The following is a 24013-nucleotide window of genomic DNA, read 5'->3' on the forward strand; positions in this document are numbered from 1 at the left end:
CAAAAGTTATTGTGCATTGGGCATTAGGTAATTTAAAAATTGTGGAATTTTTTAAAAAATATTTACCACAATAAATAATAATAGTAAAACCATAATAAAAAAATAGAATAGTAAATTTTGAAATAACTCGTGTAAAAATTGTCAAGTTTCCATTTTAGACGTATACTTCAGTCAAGACGATTTGCATTAGGCACAGGACATTATATTTATATGCATATCGCTCCTTGGAAGTTACAAGAGTTTAAGAAGTTTTTCAGTAAGCAGGATGTGAGATTCAATTTGGTGTAAATAAGTATCTCAAATGTAATGTCTAAAAAAAAATCTATATACTTTTCTGTCTATTCATCTGAGCAATAATTAACACAAACATCGAAATTTTTATATTTTAAGGTAAGGTACTCTCTAGTCGGCCGTTTAACAAGTCGGCCACTATGTGTTCTTCAAGTCGGCCGGTGGAATTATTTATTCAAATTATATAATTTTGCAATAATATTCCAGGAGTTTTATAACATCATAAGGTCAATAATTGTATAAATAACACAAATGACCGAGAATACAAATGAAATTAGACACAAAACATTAAAAAAAATTATTAAAAGTCAGAGGATTCAAATTTACCTTAAGCAATATTGGTCATTTTTCAGCATATTTTGATGTTCTTTATAATATTCACGACATTTTTTCACAAAGAGTTATTCGATTTTATTACCTGTACAGATTACTTTAGCAGTCAAATTTTGAGTCAAACCGCAAGTTGAGAACTTTGACTAACTCACTGTGCAATAAATTTATTTTCATTATTGATAAAAATATTAATTTTCTGTCTTAAATGTGAAGATGTGAAATTTTAAAGCCATGTTTCTCAATTCGGCCGGCTAAATAAAAGAATAAAAAGAATTTTTCCCTTACAATTTTTTGTTTTCTTAAAATTACTATTCTTTAAAGGTTTTCTTTCTTTCTTTCTCAATATCCTTTTCTAGTCCGTAAAAATGTTACGGGCTTTTAAAATTTGAAAAATGGGTGGCCGACTAGAGGAACCCCAGGTGGCCGAGTAGAGAAACGCTTATATTGAAGTGGCCGAATTGAGGAACACTCTACATTTTTAAAACATTTTAATTTTTTAATAATCTAAAATTATTTTATCTCCAAATAAAGTGTACAATCAGATGGACAAAGATCTATACTACAACTTAGGGTGAAAATTTGATCAAAACAGGCAAATTAAATGTCCTTTTACATAAGTTTTTCATAAAACCCATCCTTAAGTGGCCGACATACAGCCCCTTACCTTACCTTTCAAAACATGTTTTTTTTTCTATAATTTGGCTCTCAGTAATTATAAATTATGGGCAAATATTCCTGGAATAAGAAAGACAAATGGCTGAACTTGCTTTAGTTAGTACCGGGAGTCACAAAATGATAGATAAATTTATTTTGTGCTCTTTTACTTCAAATAAATTACACAAGAAAATAAAAAAAAAAGAGTAAAATTTTGAAAAATATTTCTAAAAAAGTAATCTAGTGACTTATATCATCTGAAAATTTATACTTATACATCTGAAAAAAAAAACCTAAATTTGTCCCTTGTAATAACAAAAGAGCGATATGAATTTATCATGAAGACCCTACCAGCCCGAGCATTATATGGAAGCATCTCACATTAGGCAAATTCTAAATTTAAAAAAAAAAAAACATTAAAATTATCTACAAAAGGGGAAAATTAAATGGTACTTCCAATTTAAGTATTTGATTTTGCACCGTTTATACATAAAAGAAAAATCAACAACCTTTAAATTCATCAAGTTTAAATAAAGAATTTTTCTAAATTTAACTGTATAAATAGCGGTATGAAAAATCACATTTTACATTTTTTACTTATTCAATAGATAAGACTCATCAGAAATGCAATTTGTGAAAAATGTAAAGTTAATCTATAGATCGATTTCATTTGGTTGTAACACGATGCTATTGCCCATTCGACTGCAAAAATACTTTTTTAAACTAAATAATTAATGCGAAAGTTATTTTTTAGAATATAGCTTATAAGCCACGATTTAGTTTAGAATATTCAGCAAAGCACCACCCCTTCTTATTTTGGGCTTTATAAAATTCCTCGTTACATAATTTAACTACAACATTGCCAAAGTACTCTCAATTAATTGCCCATAAAAACATAACTGATATCAAATTGCGATTTTGGGGGAGCTTTTTATATATTGACTGAAAATTGCAATTTAGTATCATACCCCACAAACCCGCCCCACACCCCTTTTTAACTTTTTTGAAACCCCGATTTTGCTTCACTCAGTAACCTAACCTTTTATATAACGAATCAGACTCAATCCTTATCAAAGATGATATTCCGAAACTATTCAGCCAAAACAAACTTCACCCAATACTGATCCAAGCCTTTGGAATAAAAAATGTTAAATAAGAGATGACGGTAAAAGACGTCAAGCAACTTTTTAAGGGGTTACGTGGATCAAGAAGACAAAAAAAAACAGAATATTCTCTCAAACTTTTTCAGCATAATTTACACTGTTATACATATAAAAGTACAACAATTCAACTATATTTTGTGAAAGTTTTATTTAATTTTTTTTCTAAAAAAATCGTTTATTTAAACGTGTTTTTTGTGTGATTTAAATGAAATCTAATTTTACAGTAGACAAAATTTATCAGAGTAGATTTATCTGAAATTAAAAACGCAAATATTTCCTATTACCTGATGAGTTAAGGATTTTGTATTTCCCAGATTACCACATATCTTACAATACGAATTACTGTGAAAATACGTCAAAATGGTACTTTTGCATAAAATTCTAACAAAAGTTGAAAAAAAAACATTTTTTCAAAAATCATTTGTCCAAGGACTAGTTTAACTCATCAGTTGACAGAAAAAATTTGGGTTTTGGATTTCAGATGAACCTATTCCGGAAAAATCTGTCCACCAAGTATGTTTTTTGTTTTTTTTTTTCAATAAATCCATCGAAAATCAAGTCCCAAAGGATCAATTTTTAAAAGTTTTAAATGAAAATTTCAGAGTTTAAATTTTGCTAAAATAATATGCAGTTTTTAGGTTTTTATCCGGATTTAAAGGAACCGAGTTTGCGAGAGACAACTGTATAGCTATGGAATTCAAGCAACACAATTGTATTGAAAAATTTATTGATATAGGGCTTACCGAAAATTCCTACATTACATAACATAGCCTAGATTAAGCTCAAACGGAATTTGCACAGGTGTAGAGTACATGATAAATCCCATCGACCATTAGTTAATCCATGCTTATCATTGGCTTTTCAATTATTACCCGTCTGATTTTTTTTTTTGCAGTAAAAAAAACTTTCGCAATTTCGTTAAAATGCATAATTGAAAAAAAAAACTGAACTAAATGTGCTCTAGTCACTCAGTTGTAGAGTATACACATGGTAAATTGAAAATTAAATGATATTAAATTGAAAAATGTTGAAAGGCAATACAGTATCAAAACATGTTTGATCTTATGTTGATTTTTATCTGTTTTTGGTCATTTTTTATCTCTTATTTGATTAAAATACCATCATATGTCACAAAGAAATAACAAATATCCAAAAAATTGAACTGAATATATCAAAATTATAATATGACGAATTTTATATACCAATAGCAAATGTCATTCAACAATTATTAATTGTTGCGAAATAATCTATCAAATGCAATTATAAAAAGCCCATGCTATACCATAGATTTATTTTAATCCGTTTTGTGCAAAGTGCAAAATGCATCGTGTATTTATTGCGTAATTTTTAACCGCACTCATTGATTTATGATAGAATAATTTATTCGTTAATTATTCGTTAGAACTTAATTAAATCAAATCTGATTAAATTTACCAATTTTTCATGGTGACAAAATATCTGCGATCTGAGAGGATTAAACATTCATTTTATCTCTTCAATACCCTCCCAAACACTTATTTTCCATAAGTAAAAGCAATTAATTTAAATCTCCAGAGAAAAATATTTCACTGAAATCAAATGGCATTTCATCGTCATGAATTCTTTAAGATGTTTTCTACATTTGATTCAATCCCACTCTTCCTATTCTCAAAATGAATCCAGCGCAGAGTAAATATTATGTTTGAAAACGAGACACTTTTATTGTGTTCCTGATCCTCTCACAGGTGGGAGTCTTTGAGCTTCATGTCGAAATCTCTGTATTTGACAAGATAGAATTAAGCTGAAATTTCAGTGGGATCCTGAGAAACTGTCTCTTGGGATAGATGAAAAGGTACAAAAGTCAGACATACTCTATTTTGCAAATTGACTATGAAGAGTGAAAGCGGGACAGAAAGGAGAGGGTATTTTGCGGAAATTCATGATGGAATCGTGAAAATGTGATTAGAAATGTCAATTACCATTTTGTCTGCTAGATACGTGATTTTGCAATTAAAATACGCTGTGCCACCTTCCCGGACAGTAACATTTGATTGACTTGATATTCCATCCTCGAAACGTGGACCAAACCTATAAAAAAAGGATATTAAAAGTAGAGAAAAAATGATAGAATTAATCAATTGGTATATTCTACAAACCCTTTCATAACAATAATCCTAGCAATTAGAGATGCAAATATCATAGAAAATTTATCTGAAATTTATAACAAACTGTTTGGAAATTTACGACAATATTTTCCTATTTCCCACTTTCCAATGCATATTGCGTAATTTTATGCTCTACTAAAATATCTACATTATAATGTGTGAGACTAATAAATTTGGAGTAGATCATGATTTATGCAACAGAATATTCGAAACCAATTAACACAATTTATTGATAATTAAAGAAAAACAAATCTGGTAAGGTCAGCCATGTTCAACGCATGAATGAATAAAGACTTTCCAGAAAAGATATGCAAGTCATTGTGAGGAGGAGTCTCAACCTCGGGGCAAACCTAGGACAAGGTGGCTAAAGTAAATTCAAAATCTTGCCTTGGAACGCCTTGAAATCGACCGCGAACATTTTCCTGAAGTGGATATGGATCAACAGGCGTGTGTTACTAATCTGGATGTCCTGTGTAGGGATTCTCTAACTATTTTGAATGATTCACCATGAAGGTGAACGTTTTACCACGTTCACAAAATTGAGTTCATATAATTTACCCAAAAAATGTGAAAATTCCTCTGAAATTTATTTAGGGTAAATGTCCTAATTCAAAACCATTTCCAGACGCTTTAACTGTGACAGAAGATTCAACACTTTAAGTTCAATTTTTTTCTGAAGAGAATTACATAAATTTGCTCCTTGACTCTTCTAGAATGTTAATGTTTAGTGAAAATACTTTAGATATAATATGAAAACTTCTTAAATACAAGACAAATACGCGAGTGTAAAATGCTGCAATTGGTAACAAATTAATCCAAATGGAGACAAGGGAAAGTTTCTAATTGGAGACAAACAGTGTAAGTGAAACGGCGACGAAAGGCTTCCAAAACCTTGTTGAGTTGCTTCTGAGTGCAAGATTGGTTCTTCTTCCTGGTCTTTTCTCCTTTCCCATCTAAAACAATAGGAAAATCTCTCCAAAAAATCATATTTCCGGTATTTCATATTGAAGCATTTGCAGACACTTCAGAAAACCCTTTTTGTTCACGAAATAGGTAATTATTTCATTTGAAAAGTTCACGTACCGTTAGCAATAAAGATTAGCACTTAATTTAACTAGAATTATCCAGAAATATGACATAAATGTTAAACAAAACGAATAAACAACAGTCACTTTATTGTATTTTTCATTGGAAAATATGGTCGATCTATGAAAAATTCGATGGTGAAAAGGTACACTTTTAATTTGTCTGAGAAATTAACAAATTAAAACTTGTGAATATGAATGGATTTTTCCTTTATTTGGAGAAAAACTAACTGAATAATGATAATGTGGTATAGAAAATATATAAATATAATAATTTAGTACTGTATTTATCATGAAAACAGTGATATTTCCTTTTGGAGTAACGAAAAATTTCCATTTGGAGCAGGTTTTGAATTAGCTTAATTTACCCTATTTATATTTGAAAATGAATGACTGAATGAATAAAGGAAAAGATTGCAGGTGAATATAACCCCTTCACAATGTTTCGAGAATTAACGTTTCCATCATCAAGTACTCAATGGGCCAAGTAGTAGAGCGCTCGCTCTATGATGCAAATATCTCGGGTTCGAATCCCCTTTAGGTCACCAGGAATTTTTCTGGCGTTAAACGTGTGCGGATTGCATCCAGTGAGCTTCACTGTACTTGATTCCACGGGCATGACTGACAACCTCATCCCGTACAAGAAAAAAATAATAATGCATGTCTAGAAATGCCCTTGCGAGAAGGGCTGATTCTTCATGGAATGTTGTGCCAGCATTATTATTATTATATATTATTATTTATCATCAAGCATTAGGGTCCCCGTATCCTTTAGAAAGAAAAGTCGAAAAGTCTGACGATTTCAAAAGTAATTAAGTCTTTGATTTAAAATCGCCAACTTTAGGTCCCCGAAAATTGTAAGAACTGTTGGAATTTCTATCGATTTCTTATGGAAATACCTCCCTCATAGCTTTCAATAACCAGGAATTGGTGAATTCCATCGGGAGAGTTGACTTCTCCCACAAAATCGAACTCCTTTTTATCTCGAGGATACGGATTAAAGCATCGAAATAAACACAGCTATTACTACACAACACTTGAACGGGATCATAAAATTCACATGACTAGTTTGATACAGAAACCGATTTCTTGACCCAGTTCTAGTAATAAGTTTTGTGTTAGATTCTTGTTGGTCAATTTGGTAATTGATTTGATACCCAATGAGACGGATTAATGGCACAGTGGGGGAACTCAATTAGCGGTAAGTAAGTATTATATCCGGGCGAACCATGAACCTAAAGTCTTCTATTAGTTCGCACGTTAAGAATAACCACCATGCGACTCTGACAAATTAACTAGCTCTGATACATTTACCAAGTGCCAGCTAAAAGTGTATCCAGAAAGCTAACTAAGTACTGAGCCCAAGAATAATAGTTTAAAAAAAGTAGCTAACATTTGCCTCAATTCTGAGACCAAGATCGAAATCAAGATCAAGAAAATTTCAAGATTTTGGTATTCTGAAATCAAAAAATCAAGATCAATATGTCAAATCTGTCAAAGATCTTGAAATCTTGAAATCCAAGACACAAACCTTGTGGATATCAAGATTTGCAATTCTGGAACCAATATTTCAAGATTTCAAGACGTCAAATTTCTTGTTTTTTTGAAATAATTTCAAGAACCTCTCGGAGGTGCTTGGAATTTTCAAGATACTAACAATTTGAAGAGTTTCATGCGGAAATCGTTTTTAATGAAGAATGTTTCTATAAGAGATGATACAGAAAGAGAATGACTATGAAAAATACTATGTTTGATCTTGTAATTTAATCGTAATGGTTCAAAACGTTCTAGATGTACGTTTTAAAGTACAACACCCTGAGAATACCTGAAAAAAGAATGGCATCTTGCATAAGCATTTCAGAGTTTATCACACGTCACAAGTTTTGTGTGCACTTCTTTTATTCCCGATAATATCCTGTCATATACTCCCTCCGTTCCGAAATAAGTCGTACGTTTGGCGAAAAATTATGGATTAAGGAATGGTTTCAGAGAATGTTTTTGTTATTTGCAAATATCTTGTATATGAACTATCCTCCATGTTCAGGGATAATATGGGGATCCTATCACGATGGTAAGTTGAGGAATCGATATATTGAAGTTGTCCATTTTTCGCGTTTATTTCAAAGAGCTCCGGTAGATAGTAAATTACTACAAGATGGAATGTGATTAACATTACAGGTTAGAATTTGTTCTAAATTTTTAGTATGCACAAGTAGAACTCAACAGTTATTACCGATATGGGATTTTTTTATTGCTGAAATTTTGCAGAATGAGCAATAAAAAGAACATCCTTTTTTATGTGTTTGAATATCTGAATGCAAAATAATGAGAGATAGGGACTTGGGACCTTCAGTGGACCCCCCATAAGTTATCCCTGGGACCATTTGTATGTTTCTCTAAAACATATCGAGAATTAAAAAAAAAATCGCACGACGTGTTTTCGAGAAATCCTAAAAAAACATGATTTTGGAGGGGAATGGGAGGGGTGGGGGCAAAATAAGGGACATATTAATGGTCCCAAGGTGAACTTATGGGGGGGTCCCCCGAAGGTTCCAAGTCTGTATCTCTCACCATTCTGCACGTATTTTAGATTGAAAATAAAACGCAAAAAACAAGACATTCGTTCCTCAACTTACCATGAAGACTGGACCCAAATTTTAGTGCTGAACATTAATAATAGTTCTTTACAAGAGATAATTGTTGATACACAAAACATTTACCAACAAACTTTCCCTTAATCCCATTTTTTCCCAAACGTATGACTTATTTCGGAACAAGAATTTTTCCCAAACGTACAACTTATTTCGGAACGGAGGGAGTATTATTTAATACGACCTATAATTATTTTTTCTAATTTATATGGCGAAATTTCAATAAATTCGGCAAAGAAATGAAGATATTTGTAAGAAATGACGTTTCGTTAAATGTGGAAAATCTTGAAATCTTGGTTCTTAGCTAAGACATTTTAAGTTCCATAAATACTTCGCGACAGAATATGAAATCTTGATCTTGGAATTATTTGACAGCTTGAAATTTTGATCTTGATCTTGGTCTCAGAATTGAGGCCATTGTCTCTAAAAGTTAACAAAAAGTAGTAAACAAAGACTTAAAAAAATTCAGTTCGAGAAGTTCGATTTCTACAAGGAATATTTTGCTACGAATTAAGTAGTAAATTATTTTAATACACGATAAAGAGGACGTTAATTCTTGAAACTTCATCGTAAAGAATTAAACAGTATTTAATGTTTAATTTAATTTATTTTAATTTAATTTAATAGAATGAAATAAAAAAAAAATAATTTAGAATAAATTTAAGTTTAACTTAAAAGCATTAATGAAGTTCTTACATATTATAAAATGAAAATATCAAAAATATTCGGAATCTTCTTTTATCTTCCTTACCCCTTGATAAATGGTCTAAAGCTTATCGGCTTATTATGACCAAGACTACGGATAACTCTCCTATGGATAGATAGGTAGAAATTTCTGTTTCCCAGTAACGCACGTAACGTGAATAAATAGTGCACCCAGGAATAATGCGATTTGATCCTCGAAAATTAAATGTAACCTTTGGGAAGCTTTTGAACTCAAAAATAGGTATCAAACATCGTTTGGGATGTATAAAAGAATTGTCCGCTAGTCTCTAAAACATATTAAAGACTGAAAGAAATAAATGGTTTATGGTGCTGCTCTATGGAGTAGCACCATAGCTCTCTATACTATGGAGAGCCTCGAGTGGGTCAGTGGATAGAGTAGTAGGTCTATGACTGCGAGGTCTCTGGTTCAAAGCTGAGCAGCAGCAGAAAAAGATTTCTCATGCCATATCGGCTTTGAATTCGTCCAGTGAATGAATGAATAGTAATGCCAATGGTGCATATTGGCAAAAAAAAAAGTGAACCGCCTAAACAATAGAGTTTGGTACGAGAACGAGTTTCGATGTGAAAGAGTGGTACTTCAGTCGATACAAATATTCGCTGTCACTGATCCCAAACACACACCGAGAAGGGATGCTGTAATATAGTAGCGGCACTGATAGCCCACAGAGCTGTTATATAGAGCGACTACCCGTATCGGGGGATACGATAGAATAGGAGTGGGGAAGCATAAGGGGCCTAATTGGTGGCCAGGATGCATCGGAAATCAGAAATGGAGAACTGACCCCTGGCAAAATCTTATCTTATCTTATGGTGCTACTCCAATGTAAAATAAACATGTTTTTTTATCACTTTACTTTTCACAAGTACTTCTACATAATCGACTTTCTTATTTTGGTTCCTGTCGCTACTATTTTGTGGTTTTAGAACACGGCGACGACTTGGGAAAACAGTCGAGATAGGAAGCAACACAAGAAAAGCCGATAAAGCAGAAGCACTTGAGAACAGTAAAGCGCTAAAAAATGTTAAAGAGAAAGATTTCCCCTTTTCATTTTTATTAGAACAGCACAATTCGTTTTTTGCCCAAGCCCTTCCTTTTCTAATACGAGATTTTACGAATGTGCAAAATTCTTGAAAATCAAATAAATCAATCCAACTAATTTCTATATCAGTAATTAAGTAATTTAACACAACCATCATTAGTTTTATTAATTCTAAATTACTTTCTGTTTATAATAATTTCTTAACCTGAGGAATGAGGCAAAAAGTCTCGAAGAACATCGTTAATAATTGAAAAAAAAGTTTGAACCAGATCAAAAACAGCGTTTTATTGTCATCAATTTAAATGACATTTTAATTAAAGCAACATTATTAGAATAATCTAATAGTCCGATCTTAATTGGATGTGTTAGGAGAGAATTAAAACCCCATTCATCTATTAATTCAAGTTTCTAATATTAAAATACGTAAAAAATAAGAAAAACTTTAATCAAATCAAATAAAACGTTTAGAAAGAATATTTGCAAATCTGTTCTGGTACAAATCCTACGTTAAGCATTCTATCAACTCTGTTGAATAAAGGATATTGTGTTTTTACCTAAAGTCATGATGATGATGCTTATTAACAATGTGAGAGTCAAAGATGTAGTTTAACATCGGAGCATCGGTTTTGTGACTCTTGCCCAGAGTACTATTCACCAACGATGAGTTCGCCTTCGACATTTTGGGAAATTTCTCCTCCACAATCTTCTTCAATTTATTTCCGATGACACCCTTTGTCACAACTCTCCGCCCTTGGGGTGCACTACTAGTGGACCCCACAGCCACTTCTGTCACCGCCACTGAGTCATTATGGTGCACAAGTGGAGCACTCAGTGGTGCTTCGATTGGAGAATCCGGAGCTGCTTCAGTTGATGCATTGGCTGACGAAGAAGAAGTATATGGTCATCATTTCGATATCCTACTAGAGATTCAATAATAAAAAAAAGCATGATATCTGTGCCAATATTGGATGTCATCCATGAAACCCAAATTTTCGTATATATAGAGATGAAAACGAAACTCATTTAGCCTGGTTATATTGAGCTTTTTGGCAAATTGTTAATGTGATCAAAAATAGCAATTCTACAGTAAAAAAGTTTCTCGATATTTTTAACTCGCCCCATTTCAATAGTCAATACGTCCAATTAATTTGGATTTATCAAGCAAATTTAATTATGGTGCAATTTGGACTCAATACTGAATCCCCTTTCGAGGCTTTGAGGGATTAAATGGGGGTAATTGATTGATCGAGTATAATTTAATCTGGGTATAGATTTGCACAGGGAAAAGAACAAAAAATACTTGAGAAGTGATCAAACAGCTTTCGAAAGCTTTAGGGGTGTTAGTACAATGGATTCTCAGGGTACGTTTCTTTGAAAATCTTATGTTAGTTTCTTTTGTTTCTTATGCTTATTCTCTATGATTTTAAGACCTGAGGCAAAACTTTTGTGCAATTTTCCCACTATAGAGCTCACCAAGCTACACAAAAGATATTATTATAGAATAAAGACAATTATTTAAATATTTATTCACTCTGAGGATGTTGATAGGGGTGAGATTCTTCATATTTATGGATTTTCACTCAAGAATGTTGATATTTTCAAGTTTTTTTTGTATTGTATTCTAAATACGCTTGTAACATGCCACACAAATTCTTTCTTTCACAAAAAAAAATAACATTTCTATGTGGAATAGTGTTACATTTCCCTGTCCTACAATAAACATATATACAAATATGTACATATATTCTCTTCGAAACTGTCTCTATGGTTTTATTGGATGTTCCAAAAAAAATCACTTCTCCCTCCTACCAATTTTTCACTTTGCACCCAGGACAATAAAGATGGGCTAGAGAGCTTTTCCATGAGAGTTGATTTTTTCCGCATTCCAATTCAACAATATTTTTTTCACGATAGTTGTATTTCACACAAGGGAAATGTTATGCAAATTTCTAAAATAGAATTCGTTTCTTCTTTTTTTATATATTTCACCGAAACAACGAAATGTGTGTAAAATTGTGAATATAATGTCTTAATAAGATCAGCTGCAAATTTATTGCATAATTTGTTATTCAGAAGCTAAAAAATTGATGTTTCGTTTTTTGTCCCAGGAACATTAATCCTTGATATTTATTGCCTCATTTTCCTTGTAATATTTTGTGATAGGAACAGCGATTTATATTTTTTAACACACATGCTTCCGCAGTTAATAATATATATAATGAAAGCATTGTGTGATTAGTGGCTCCATTGTGTACGTGACATTTAATTAACTAAAATTTAACACAATAACAATAGGGGATACATTTTATCAATAGATTGAAAGATAATAAAATTAGCGTTATAAAATTGATTTGAAGAATATCGCTTACACACAGGATGGACACGACTTATGACTATACGTCAACTATATATTTTAACTCAACTGTATATAAAATATTAGTTAGGACTCCTACTATACAATCCTATGGTATATATCCTAAATAGTTCATGCCTTAAGATATTAAGGCCTGATGCATTATTTGCAACGAATGTTTAAGCTGTTTAAGCTTAACATAAACATATAACATAATAGGAAAATTACGAGAATGTACAGTGCCCGCTTCGTTATTCGGATGATTAGGAGACAATATAACAGATGTCACTTCGTTATCCGGATGGATTTTTTGAATTTGTTCAACGTCTCGAAAATATAACACAATTTTTTTGTACAATTAGACTACAAGTTTTAAAGAAGATTAAAAAGACATAATTAGAGAATTCTAAACAAAAACATCACAGGATAATTCATTTTCATTGCTGAACATACATGCATACATGACCTCAAAATTATTTTAAATATAACCGTCGATAACTCGTTCGGATTACGCCGATCCGGATTAGAGAGCGAGCACTGTATTTATTTTACAGATGTTTAACAAATTAGAAAGATTATTACAACACGTGGTTTAATTAATTATTTTAAAGGAATGTTAGGTATCAATTTCACCTTTATCAACTTTTCTCTACCTCTCCAAATTATTTTGCTAAATTGCATCTGAAACGAAACTTTCCAGGATATATTATTTTCAACAAGTTTTAAACTATTGCAATTATCTATCGAAGTAACATAATTACAATAGTTCTCGAATTTCCTGATAGTACCTAGCACTGGATGAATTCTATTAAGATGGTACTGAAAATTCTATTTTAAGATCTTTATAGGAAGGATAATGTTTCAGAAAGGGTCATAAGACATTTTTCTGAGATCGATTATCAATTATTTTGACTAAAAATAACTCAAAATAACTCATTTAGAAAAAAGCTAAGTAGGGTGAAAGAAATACCTATTCGAAAGGGAACAAGGAAACAATACTTGTTGGTAGTTTCGTCAAAATACTGAAATTTATTTATTGTATCTATCACGGTTTTATACAATCTAACCTATTCTTATAAAAAAAAAATATATTCAAATTTCCTATTCCAGCAAATAGTACTGAAAGAGTGTCATTAGGTAAAGGCTTCGGTTTTTGAAATGCCAATAGGTGTTCCTTCGACCCTATAAACTGTTTAAAAAATTTCCAAATCGTTTCAGCCGTTTCAGCTTTGCAGAATACTAAACCTAACCTAACTAATAACCTTGTTAGATATAACAAAACTAAACATTGAATGCCTGAAAAGTCAAGAATTCAGTCTTTGATATATAATTAAATTTGGACAATTTATATAATCTTATATCGAAATAAATTGCCTTAGGTTTGAAAGTTTTATCCAAGGTTTTACCTAAACAAATCATCCCAAACATACCGCCAAGTACCTATATCAAAGAGTATTTCAATCAGAATAAAATTGATCTTCTCAACTGACTAGGACAATCTTAGGTTAGCAGTCCTTTTGAAATTTGTAGAAAAAGGTTGATGGCAACATAAATCGTTTGAATATGACGATTTTGAAACAGTTCCTGGTTGATATCAAGACTACATTGTATGCCATCATATTAGACTGGTGCCAAATTCTGATTTCATTAATTCAACCTTTGATGTTAAGCACACATTGTTTCTGAAAGTTACTTAAACTAAGTTTAATCAAAATTTCAGTTTCAAAGAGAATTCGTGAGTGGGGAAGAAAGAGATTCTCTTAACGCATATCGACTTATGGGGGGGATCACTGACGACCGGAAGTCGATATCTCTTTATCGTTTCACATTTAGCTCTGTTATAAGTTATCGAACAAATAAAAAAGATTTTCAAAAAACATTCGAGAAAAGTAAATCAATTAAGGGTAAGGTAAAGTGTCCTATATTCGGCTGGTTCCTCAACTCGACCAGTAAAATTATTTATACCTCGACTTGCTATAATCAATGGGTAAAGTGGTAGAGCACTCGCTCTATGATGCAAGTGTCCCGGGTTCGAATCCCCTTTAGGTCACCAGGATTTTTTTTTGGCGTTAAAAGTGTTCGGACTGCAGCCAGTGAGCTTCACTGCACTTGATTCCACGAGCATAGGACTGACAACCTCATCCCGTACACGAAAAAATAATAGTGCATGTTTAGAAATCCCCATGTGGGAAGGCCTAGTTTCTTCATGGAATGTTGTGCCTGCATTATTATTATTATTATTATTATTATTATTATTATTATTATTATTATTATTGCTATAAATATGATATCTAACCCCTAACCGAACTAACATTATAAGGTCTATTATATTATACATAATGCAAATCAGTGAAAATATGGAAATTGACTATAAAACGTTAAAAAACTGATTAATTAATTCCACTTGGCGAGCAGAGGGACCGACCGACTTAAAGGCACTTTATCTTATTTATTACCAATTAAAATCAATACTAGTCTAGTTGGAAATTTAAAAACATTTTCTTAATTTTTATTTTTGAGTATTGAAAATACATTATTGAAGAAATTAATGGACTACTAATTTACCTTTTCTGTACAAAAACTGATGATTTTTCTGGCACCTATTAAAATTCTTAATTGTTGCTTGTCGCAAAAGGAGACTACAATCAATGAAAATTAGATCAGGTCTGAGCATACTGGTCAAATTCGTTTTTCTGCTATTAAAATTTAATATTTTTCTTAATTTAATAAAATTATGTAAATCATGACAAATCACTTATCTTAGTCGTGAGTTCCTGAAATTCATTACTAAATTTTTTTTCCTGGATTAAAGGAAAGTGGGACAATGTTTAACTGCACCTAGAAAAATTTGGATGGTATTTTCTACAAATCGTGTCTTTAGATTCTACTGCCTCGAAAGATAGTAGAATACTATCCTCCATATAGACTTGCCTCGGACAAATCTCAATCTATAGATATAGACTACAATAACTATCCTGAAATTTGCGATTTCTCAAGAAAGCGGATGGTAAATTAAACAGCGAAATATTAGAATTTAATTAGAATACAGTAAAATTTAATGGGATCGGGAATATTCGTTTTTTAGATTCTATTTTTACATTTATGTTTTTGCCAGTTTATCTTTGGAATCTTTGTCTTTTGGACACTTTGTCTTTGGAAATTTCGTCTTTCATATATTTTTCACTAATAACATCCCAAAGCACAGAAATTTTCCTTTGGCCCCAACAGACGATACTGATAACTTCCCAAAACAAAGAAAATTTCCCTTTTCCCCAAACAGGCGATACAATTAAATATACTTGTGCAAAATGTTTGAGGGATGAGATTTTCAAAGACAAAGTATCCAAAAACGAAGATTACCGAACACAAAGATTCCGAAGACAAACTGAGAAAAACAAAAGTGTAAAAAACGAAGATTCCGCAAACCAAATTTAATGGAGGTGAATTGATATTACTATCCAAGAGAGTAAAAAAATAACATCCACTATTAAATTTTACCTTCCCCATGACAGTGCCCCTTGCGAATTTTCTTGACATTTCTTCAGTATTTGGTCAAAACTTTAATATCGTATAAAGCCGTGAGTTTCGGTGTTATTTGAAGTCGTGTTTTCATAGTTTTTATTTTTAATTGAAGAGTTCTAATAAGATACTTTTCAACTAAAAACAAGTTTTTCGAATTAAAATGAGCGAGAATAGTGGTAGTAGTGGCGCGGTTGCGAGTTATCGGATTGTGGGGTGGCGTCTGCTACGGCTGCGTCAGGCGCTTTATCTTCCTGTGTTTATAGTGATTGTGATTTGGTCCTCCCAGCTTAATATCAATTGAAGAAAGCTACGGAGGAGTCTCTGAACAGCTTAGAAGATCTTTCAGACTTAGGGGAAAGTACTCTCCCTTCGAACGTTCATTCCTTCCAATAATGTGAATTTCTTTTGTTTTTCCTATAAGTGAATTACACATAATTTATCAATAATTGATAATAAGCTGACTAATATTTAGTAGAAATGTGTAAGTCTCTTAGAAAAAACAAAAGAAAATTCACATTATTCGAAGATATGAACGTTCGGAGGGAGAGTACTTTCCCCTACACAATAAGATGTATATAAATATATTTCATGAAACCCTTAAACCAAAGCATCACAATCTAGTCTATTATGTAGGAAGTAGGAACCATAAAAAATGTGGGCCACTAAAAAATTTAAAAATTTCAGATCTGATTCAGTCCATCAGGATCATAAAACTTATACTCAAAACATGAGTTCAAGAAAAAAAATTGTTTAACACACCCCATCAAAGGCCAGCCTTTGCTTTCCAAAAGTTCTTATGTTCAAAACACTTTTCGGGCCAGAATTAATATTCTATAAGACCACAGAAGAATGTAATTTAAAGGAAAAATGTTAGTATAATGAAATATCTAGTTCTGATTGGCAAAGATTAACGTTACTCATTAGATTTCAAAATAAAGTCATATTACAAATATCTTATTAATAAAAATAACTATTATGCCACAAAGATTGAAAATGGTCTAAATTAGTACAAGATTTATTATATTTTTACATATTCTGATAACGAATCCTTTTTAATGCAAAAAAGTTAATTGTATAATAAGCAATATATTGTTTGACAATTAGGTATTGAGGGTATTGAAAATAAAATTTATGAAATAATATCTCTAAGGCAATTTAATTCACCCATACGTGTTTACTGCATTACTGATGGACCAAAGATTGTCTAGACTAGAGTCATAATTTATGTAACTGAATATTAAAACAAGGAGTAACTTCGGATTACCAGTATTCTGGGATAAATTTTTACTAGGCTTAAAAATTTTTATTATAACTAGCCTTAAAATTCATTTAACCGTTCGGTTGTGACTAGTTTAATTGTATTATATAATATTTTAAGTTTTTAGATTGCAAAGTGTAATTAATGTAATATATTATAAATAACTATTCAAAATATGTTAATTAATTGAAGTAAATAAAATAATTATGAAGTAAGAAATAATTATATTTATTCATTTTTGTAAATCGTGCAAGTTATAAAAGAAACATGGTATGAAACTCAATACTACATCTTAGATCATTGAGATCATTAGCCTAAAACATCATGATTTTTTGAAAATTTTTTGCCATTAAAATAAACTTCAATCAATCATATTATTTAGATTTTACTAAGAGATGCGCAGCTTGCATCGTCATTGCAATTTTTTTTTTTGAAAATATTCATAATATTTTACAAATTATTTTTTTGCAGTGTGTTCTAAAATAGATACTAATAGAATACATTTAGCAAAAGATAATTGGTAAAATGGTGAAAAATTTTCAAAAAATCATATTTTTTGGAATGACAATCCAAACTGTGTATCTTTCAGTAAAGTCCATTCCTATTAAAATCTAATAGCAGTTTGCTGGTAAAATATAAAGGAGGATAGTAAAATCTACTACCCAGATATTAGAATCTAAGGGAGGCTTCAGGTATAATCGAATGGAGGATATTAAAATTTACCGTCCGGCTATTAGAATTTACTATCTAGTAAATTTTAAAGGCGAGCACATTATTCTACAATTTTTGACAGTCTGATCTAATATCCCGTTTGGTGGGTGACTTTTTTACTATCCGGCTATTAGAATTTTGTATGGAAGATGGTAAATTTGACCATCGTAGTTTTTCTCAGTGTGGGACTTCTTGAAATAAGGCCTTTTCTCCTATTTTTTTAATGGTAATAAAATGGTAATGGGGAGTCTACACTTGTGGATGTTATACACACTTATGGACAACGCAAAATCTTAAGTTATTACATTAAACAGATTTCGAAAAATCAAAAAAAATTGTAAATTACATCATAAACTAATAATTTTATAACTTTTCGAAATCTGTTTTACGTAAGAACTTAAATTTTTTGTACGCTGTCCATAAGTATATAACATCCATATGTGTAGACTGGACCATAATTTAGCTTCATAAACCAATTCTGAAGCCTTATTGATAAAGCTCAGTTCAATTTAAAAATAGTGTCCCAATTCAAAGAAGCCTCACTTTCCCCTAACTATTAATTTTCCTGCCTGAGGTCGATCCAAATATATACGTGATATCTATTTCACCGTGAAATAATTAAATCATGTTTAGAATCTGTGTTTCATATTAATATAAAAATTGTGTATACAATGCTGAAATCATAACAAAACATTGCATAATCCATATTGTGAAAATTATCATTTTGATGTTTTCAAATGCGATTCTCGATTATGTTTCACGTTTTACCCAGTTGTATTTTATTTCGGTGAATCAGGGATTACATTAGGGTTTTCCGATGAAAAGAATCATGTATATGAAACATTATTTGGGAAAAAAATTCTGAATATATGAAGTACAAGTATAAAAGAAATCCTGTGAATATTTTCCGAGATGATTCTTGAGCTTTTATCCAAGTATTAAAGAGAAGGTTGAACATTGTATACAGAATTCGTGTGTTTTGTGTGAATTTGAACTAAAGATATTTTTTCTTTCTAAATCTCTATTATATGGCATTTCCCATAAGAAAAAAAAACCTCAAAAATACCAAATAGATAGTTTCGAAGGATATAAAGCTTTCTTCGTGCCAATCCTCAATTTGGCATTAAGCTTTTCGCAAAAAAAAAAAACACTTGCCGTGGAAAACATCAAGTTTTCTCCTCCAAAGTGTACTTAAGTGGAAGCGAAACTGAGAAACTCAAAAGTATGAAGTTATGGCTGTTATCTTCTGTGGGCAAAACTGCAAGAAGAACATCATCCCAAAATAAAGTGGTATTACGAGAAAATCCTTCCACTCTAGAATCTTTAAACACTTTTACATAATTAATCTTGAGAGAGATTTCTCTTAAAAAGCCATTTTCTTGTAAAGTAAATTCTTCCGTCTTTTCATTCGATGGAAAATGGATGATGGAAATTGAGAAACACTTAATCTTTGGCTTGAGTGGAAGAAATTGAAATAAATTTTGTGAAGTGTTGTTTTTTTTTTGCTTGTAAAAATTTCTTCTTCCAGTATTAAATCTGCTGAATTTTGTGACAAAATGACCTTTATGGGCATATTTCAATGTCATTGACATGTTTGTGGCTTAGCAAAATATATTATTCAAATATTTTCCCACAAGGCCTTTTTCCTAACGCTCTCACCTGGTGTGAGCGAGAGATTCTGCGGTCTTTGTGGTGATTCCGTGGAATTCCGCCCCAGCGGGTTTTGGGTTATCTGGGGCGGTGCCTCTGTGCTGGTCACAGGAATGATGAGCACAGGAATGAGTACTAAGTAACAGAAGTGGAGAAGAGTGGCCCGAGACATGGTGATGAGGCTACTTGAGGGATTCGATCAGGAGCATCCAGTACTGCCATTTGGGTAAGTGGCTCATGATATGCATGTCAATATTCCCCATTTACATCGACCACACTGCATCATGCGGAAAACACTTGAGAGACATTTTCGCACTCACACAAACACTCCACCCCAACGTTTCCTTATCACTTTGAAGAGATACTTCTTGCTACATCCACTTGAGCACCATTCACAATTTTTCACTGGGATTTTCTCACTGTCATATCCAGAGTATGTGTCTTTTCTATCTCCTCACCCTTCCACAACAAAAAAAATGCCAGTATACTTTTCAAATCACCCAAGATTCCCACACTGATCCCCAAAAAGGCGAATCCTTCTGGCGGGAGATTAAATGGTCATTTTGATTTCCTAGCTAGCACATTATTGTAGCACTGCGTGGGAAAATCTTCCCTTTCAGCAACAATCACAAACAATTCACACGAGCAGTCCTGCGGATGATTCCCGTGGTGATGCCATAAAAGTCCCTTCAGATAATCCTCAATCTTCCACTTAGCAATCACATGAATTGTTCATGCTCCCTCGCCTTAAGGGAGGAAGATTTTAGGGCTGCTCTTACACTTAATCCAATGTTTTTCTTCTCATCCTCCGTATTTTACTGCACAACCACATGACTTTCATCCCACTTTCACCGGTGCTGTCTTTTACCGGAGGAGATCAAATTAGTGTCATCTCCTGAGCAATTTCTCCCACAGACAATCACTCACAAAGTGTGGCGAGAAGATTGGATTTCGCGCACATGTAATTGATACTCCAGTGAACAGGGATTGTCTTCGTAACAACGAAATTCCCGTAGCAAAGGGGGTGCGCTTTAGGTGAGAAAGATTGCCAAATGTTATAGTACACGATTTTGTCTTCCCCAGAGAATCTTTACGTGCCTCGTTGCTGTGGAGTCCGGACGAAAACTGACTCTCAGCCGTACTGAACAGTGGCTTGGATGTGAATGGGGAGCAAATTGTGCTCTCATTCTCAGTCGAATGCGTCTGTGCCAATTCCTCGTCTTCTCCTCTGAATTGGGGAAGTTCACCCTGATTGAGACACAGAGTTCACCACCATCAACGACATCAGTCGAAGACTCTGAAGAATTTATTACTAGATAAGGGAGATAAGGTATAATCCTAGTCTATTGCTATTTATATTTTGAAAAAAAATCAACTTCAAGTTGATTTCAGAAAAATTAATTTATTTAAAATTTCTTTAAAAAATATTTTTTAAAAACAAAATTAATTTTAAATTTAGTAATTTTTGTTTTTTTTTTTAATTACCGAACAATTAAATACAAAGTAATTTTATCGAAATACAATGTATTTCGATAAAATTTATTTATAATACATATCTTGACAATTTAGTTTAGCATTGAAATATAGTTCAATTAAGACACAAAATTTTTAAACAATGTTCTATATGTAACTAAAGTTCAGGCTAATTATGTGTGATTAATCACATCTATTTTTCTATGAGAAAGAATGGGTAAACATATATACAAAAAAAATGAGAAAGAAGGGATGTAAATTTTAATTTAATGAAATTTTCCTATGAATACAAAGCTGTTGATTATTGTGAAAGCTTTTGGTATGTATGATTCTTTCATTGCAAATTTGCTATTTTATCATAGAATTTTAATTTCAGTATAGGAAAACTTAATTAAATAGAGTAACAGAGCTTTCTATTGAAATACTAAAAAAAATGAAATTCCTTATTTTTCAATGGAATACCTTCATAAGGCATGACTCTATGACTCTTGAATAAAGACTTAATCCAGTCTAAAAATTATCTAAATTTTCTCTACTCTGAAAAAAGTCTTGTTAAACGAACAAATGCATTTTGTTCAAATTTTGTCAAAAAGATGTTATTTACCAATTTGAAAACAATAACAGTTTCTCGGATTTTATATGTAAAAATGCCATTTTTACAAACATTTAACAAGATCCAGTTGACCGCCAATTTGTCAAAACTTTTCCATATTCTGTATGGAAGAATATCCTTTTGACAAACTTGTCGTGTTAATTTGACAAAACTGTTTTTTATGAGTAGTATACCTATTTTAGAGCCTAAAATGACTCAGTCCGATCCTCGAAAATATTTAGCCTGTAAAATTTGGCAGTAGCGAATAAGAAAAGAGCCTATACGATCCTTAAGCCTCTCAGTGTACGATATTTTGGGATAAATCGTTATCGTCAAATTTTACAGGCTAAATATTCTCGAAGATCAGCCTGAGTTCATTTGGGCTTTATGTGTTGGATACACTTACGACTTAAGCCGAGCGACGGCTTAACGTAATTATAATCAAACTAATGATTTTACTAAATTCCCACACTGACCGGAAAAAATAAAAGGGTCAAATTGACCCTTTTCAACAAAAATGGATCACATTTGGCCCTTTGAAAGGTTCACTTGAATCTTTTGAAATTTTATATGCATATTTATCACGATAGATCGTATTTTGTCGTAAATTTATTACTCTTATCGTACTTCTCTCATCTGAGCGAACACCAAAGATGACTTTTTCATTGTTTTTATTCGTTTATTCCGGAGATAAATAGGTGTCAAAACAGTGGACCTTTTAAAGGGTCATCGATGACCCTTTTATTTTTATCAGTGCATCAGTTTCCCACTAAATAAGCCGTTTCTGAGCTTAAACCAAGAGGCGAATTAGTCAGAAACTGATGGAAATGTAATCTAATCATTATTTTAATTATAATTACCTTAAGTCGTCTTTCGGCCTAAGTCGTAAGTGTGTCCAGTACATTAGCCTGCAACAGTTTTCTAAGTCTATTATTGTAATTACTAATTTGATCGATAAAAGTTGCCTATCCTGCAATTTCACATTTTGTTCATAGAATTTCAAATTTTTAAGAATTTTTGGATTTAGTAACTAATGCTATGACATGATATTATTTTATAATAATCAATAATAAGTTATGATAAAAAGGTTTTTAAAAAGCAAAAATTAAAACAGTTTTGTTCCTTTTTAAAGCATATAGAATATATGCAGAAATATTAGGGGAAAGTCGTCTGCCTTTAAATGCAGCAGCCTTCAAATGTTGCGATTTTTTCGTTGTTCTCAAAAGCATAAATTATATTCTATTAACTATTAGGTAGCTATCCATCATCCTCACAAATCATCAAAAAATGGAGAGCCTAGCTCCTATTTCCTATGCTAGATAAAAAAAATGAAAATGAGCTCTAAACTGTAATTTTGATGTTTCACAAATCATGTGATTTTTCATAGTAAAAATCATTTTACAAATAAATCTTCCATTGTGACACATAGAAGGTTAATCAGGCTTAATATTTCTGTTAATACATTTTGGTTCAGATGACACAATTTTTGTGGGTGGCAAAAATTTGCAAATATCACCCTGCAGCAGTTTTTAAATGCTAATGTCGTGTGCCTTTAAATCCTATCTTTCCATACATCAAAACATGTGAAATCGAACTCCTACTTTTCTCTGACGAACGTCATACAAATACTTATAACCTGCTATCTTGCTCCGGCCGGGATGTTTCAAGTTGACAATTTTCAACTTCAATGGCTTTTTCTTCCAAATTTTCATGTGCAAAACAGTGCTTCAGAAAAATGTGAAGAAAAGTTATTGTTTAATGTCTTTTGACTGCAGTGATGATTTTAGTGAGTGCGTTAGGCTTCAATCTAATCATTTATAGTCCATTTAGTTTTATTGATTCAATATTCTCAGTGAAAAGAAAAACATTTAAAGGCAGCTGCCTCGCGTTTAAAGGCAGACTATGCCAGCTGCCTTCATACAAATCGACATCACTTTTTTAATTTCCTCAGAAGGAAAAACTGAGGACTTGCGAGTGCTAAATGAGGTAATCATATACGCCGAATGAACAAGAGAATTTTTTGGTGTAGTAGAAAATAAAATCCATTTTGTGGATTCTTCAGAAAAAAATCTTAAATTTGGAACTCCATTTTTCGTTTGAAGGCAGACGACTTTCCCCTAATATTTTAAAATTGATTCACCACCTGTCGCCATAGCTTTTCAATAGATGATGCTAACTTCACTTCATAGATTCTCAGTTGTCAAATCTACTTTGTTTACTTTCTGCAATAGTCCTATAATTTGATTTCTCAAATAAAAGTAAAGAAAAATCATTTAATGTGAGTAATAATAAGGTGATCATGAGGAAAAAGAAATGCTGAATGTATTCTTTGCATAATATTGCTCAAAATAATCGAGTTTGAACGTT

At 31.9% G+C, this 24013-nt stretch overlaps 1 protein-coding gene across 2 annotated transcripts in view; it reads right to left on the minus strand.

Moving 5' to 3' along the window:
- Positions 1-20746, minus strand: part of LOC129810396 (uncharacterized) — a 39153-nt gene extending 18407 nt beyond the window's left edge. Inside the window, exons 1-3 of one of the 2 annotated variants that reach the window (XM_055860845.1) lie at positions 19591-20746; positions 10642-10966; positions 4400-4508 (exon numbers count right to left, since the gene is read on the minus strand). In XM_055860845.1, the coding sequence (XP_055716820.1) occupies positions 4400-4508; positions 10642-10966; positions 19591-19753 (597 nt within the window). In that variant the 5' untranslated portion in view covers positions 19754-20746. The remainder of the gene's footprint in view (positions 1-4399; positions 4509-10641; positions 10967-19590) is intronic. The other variant, XM_055860844.1, reaches the window with a different exon arrangement.
- Between the last annotated feature and the right edge of the window lie 3267 nt (positions 20747-24013).

This window comes from Phlebotomus papatasi, chromosome 1, assembly GCF_024763615.1.
Source record: "Phlebotomus papatasi isolate M1 chromosome 1, Ppap_2.1, whole genome shotgun sequence".
In the NCBI taxonomy this organism is placed as follows: domain Eukaryota; kingdom Metazoa; phylum Arthropoda; class Insecta; order Diptera; family Psychodidae; genus Phlebotomus; species Phlebotomus papatasi.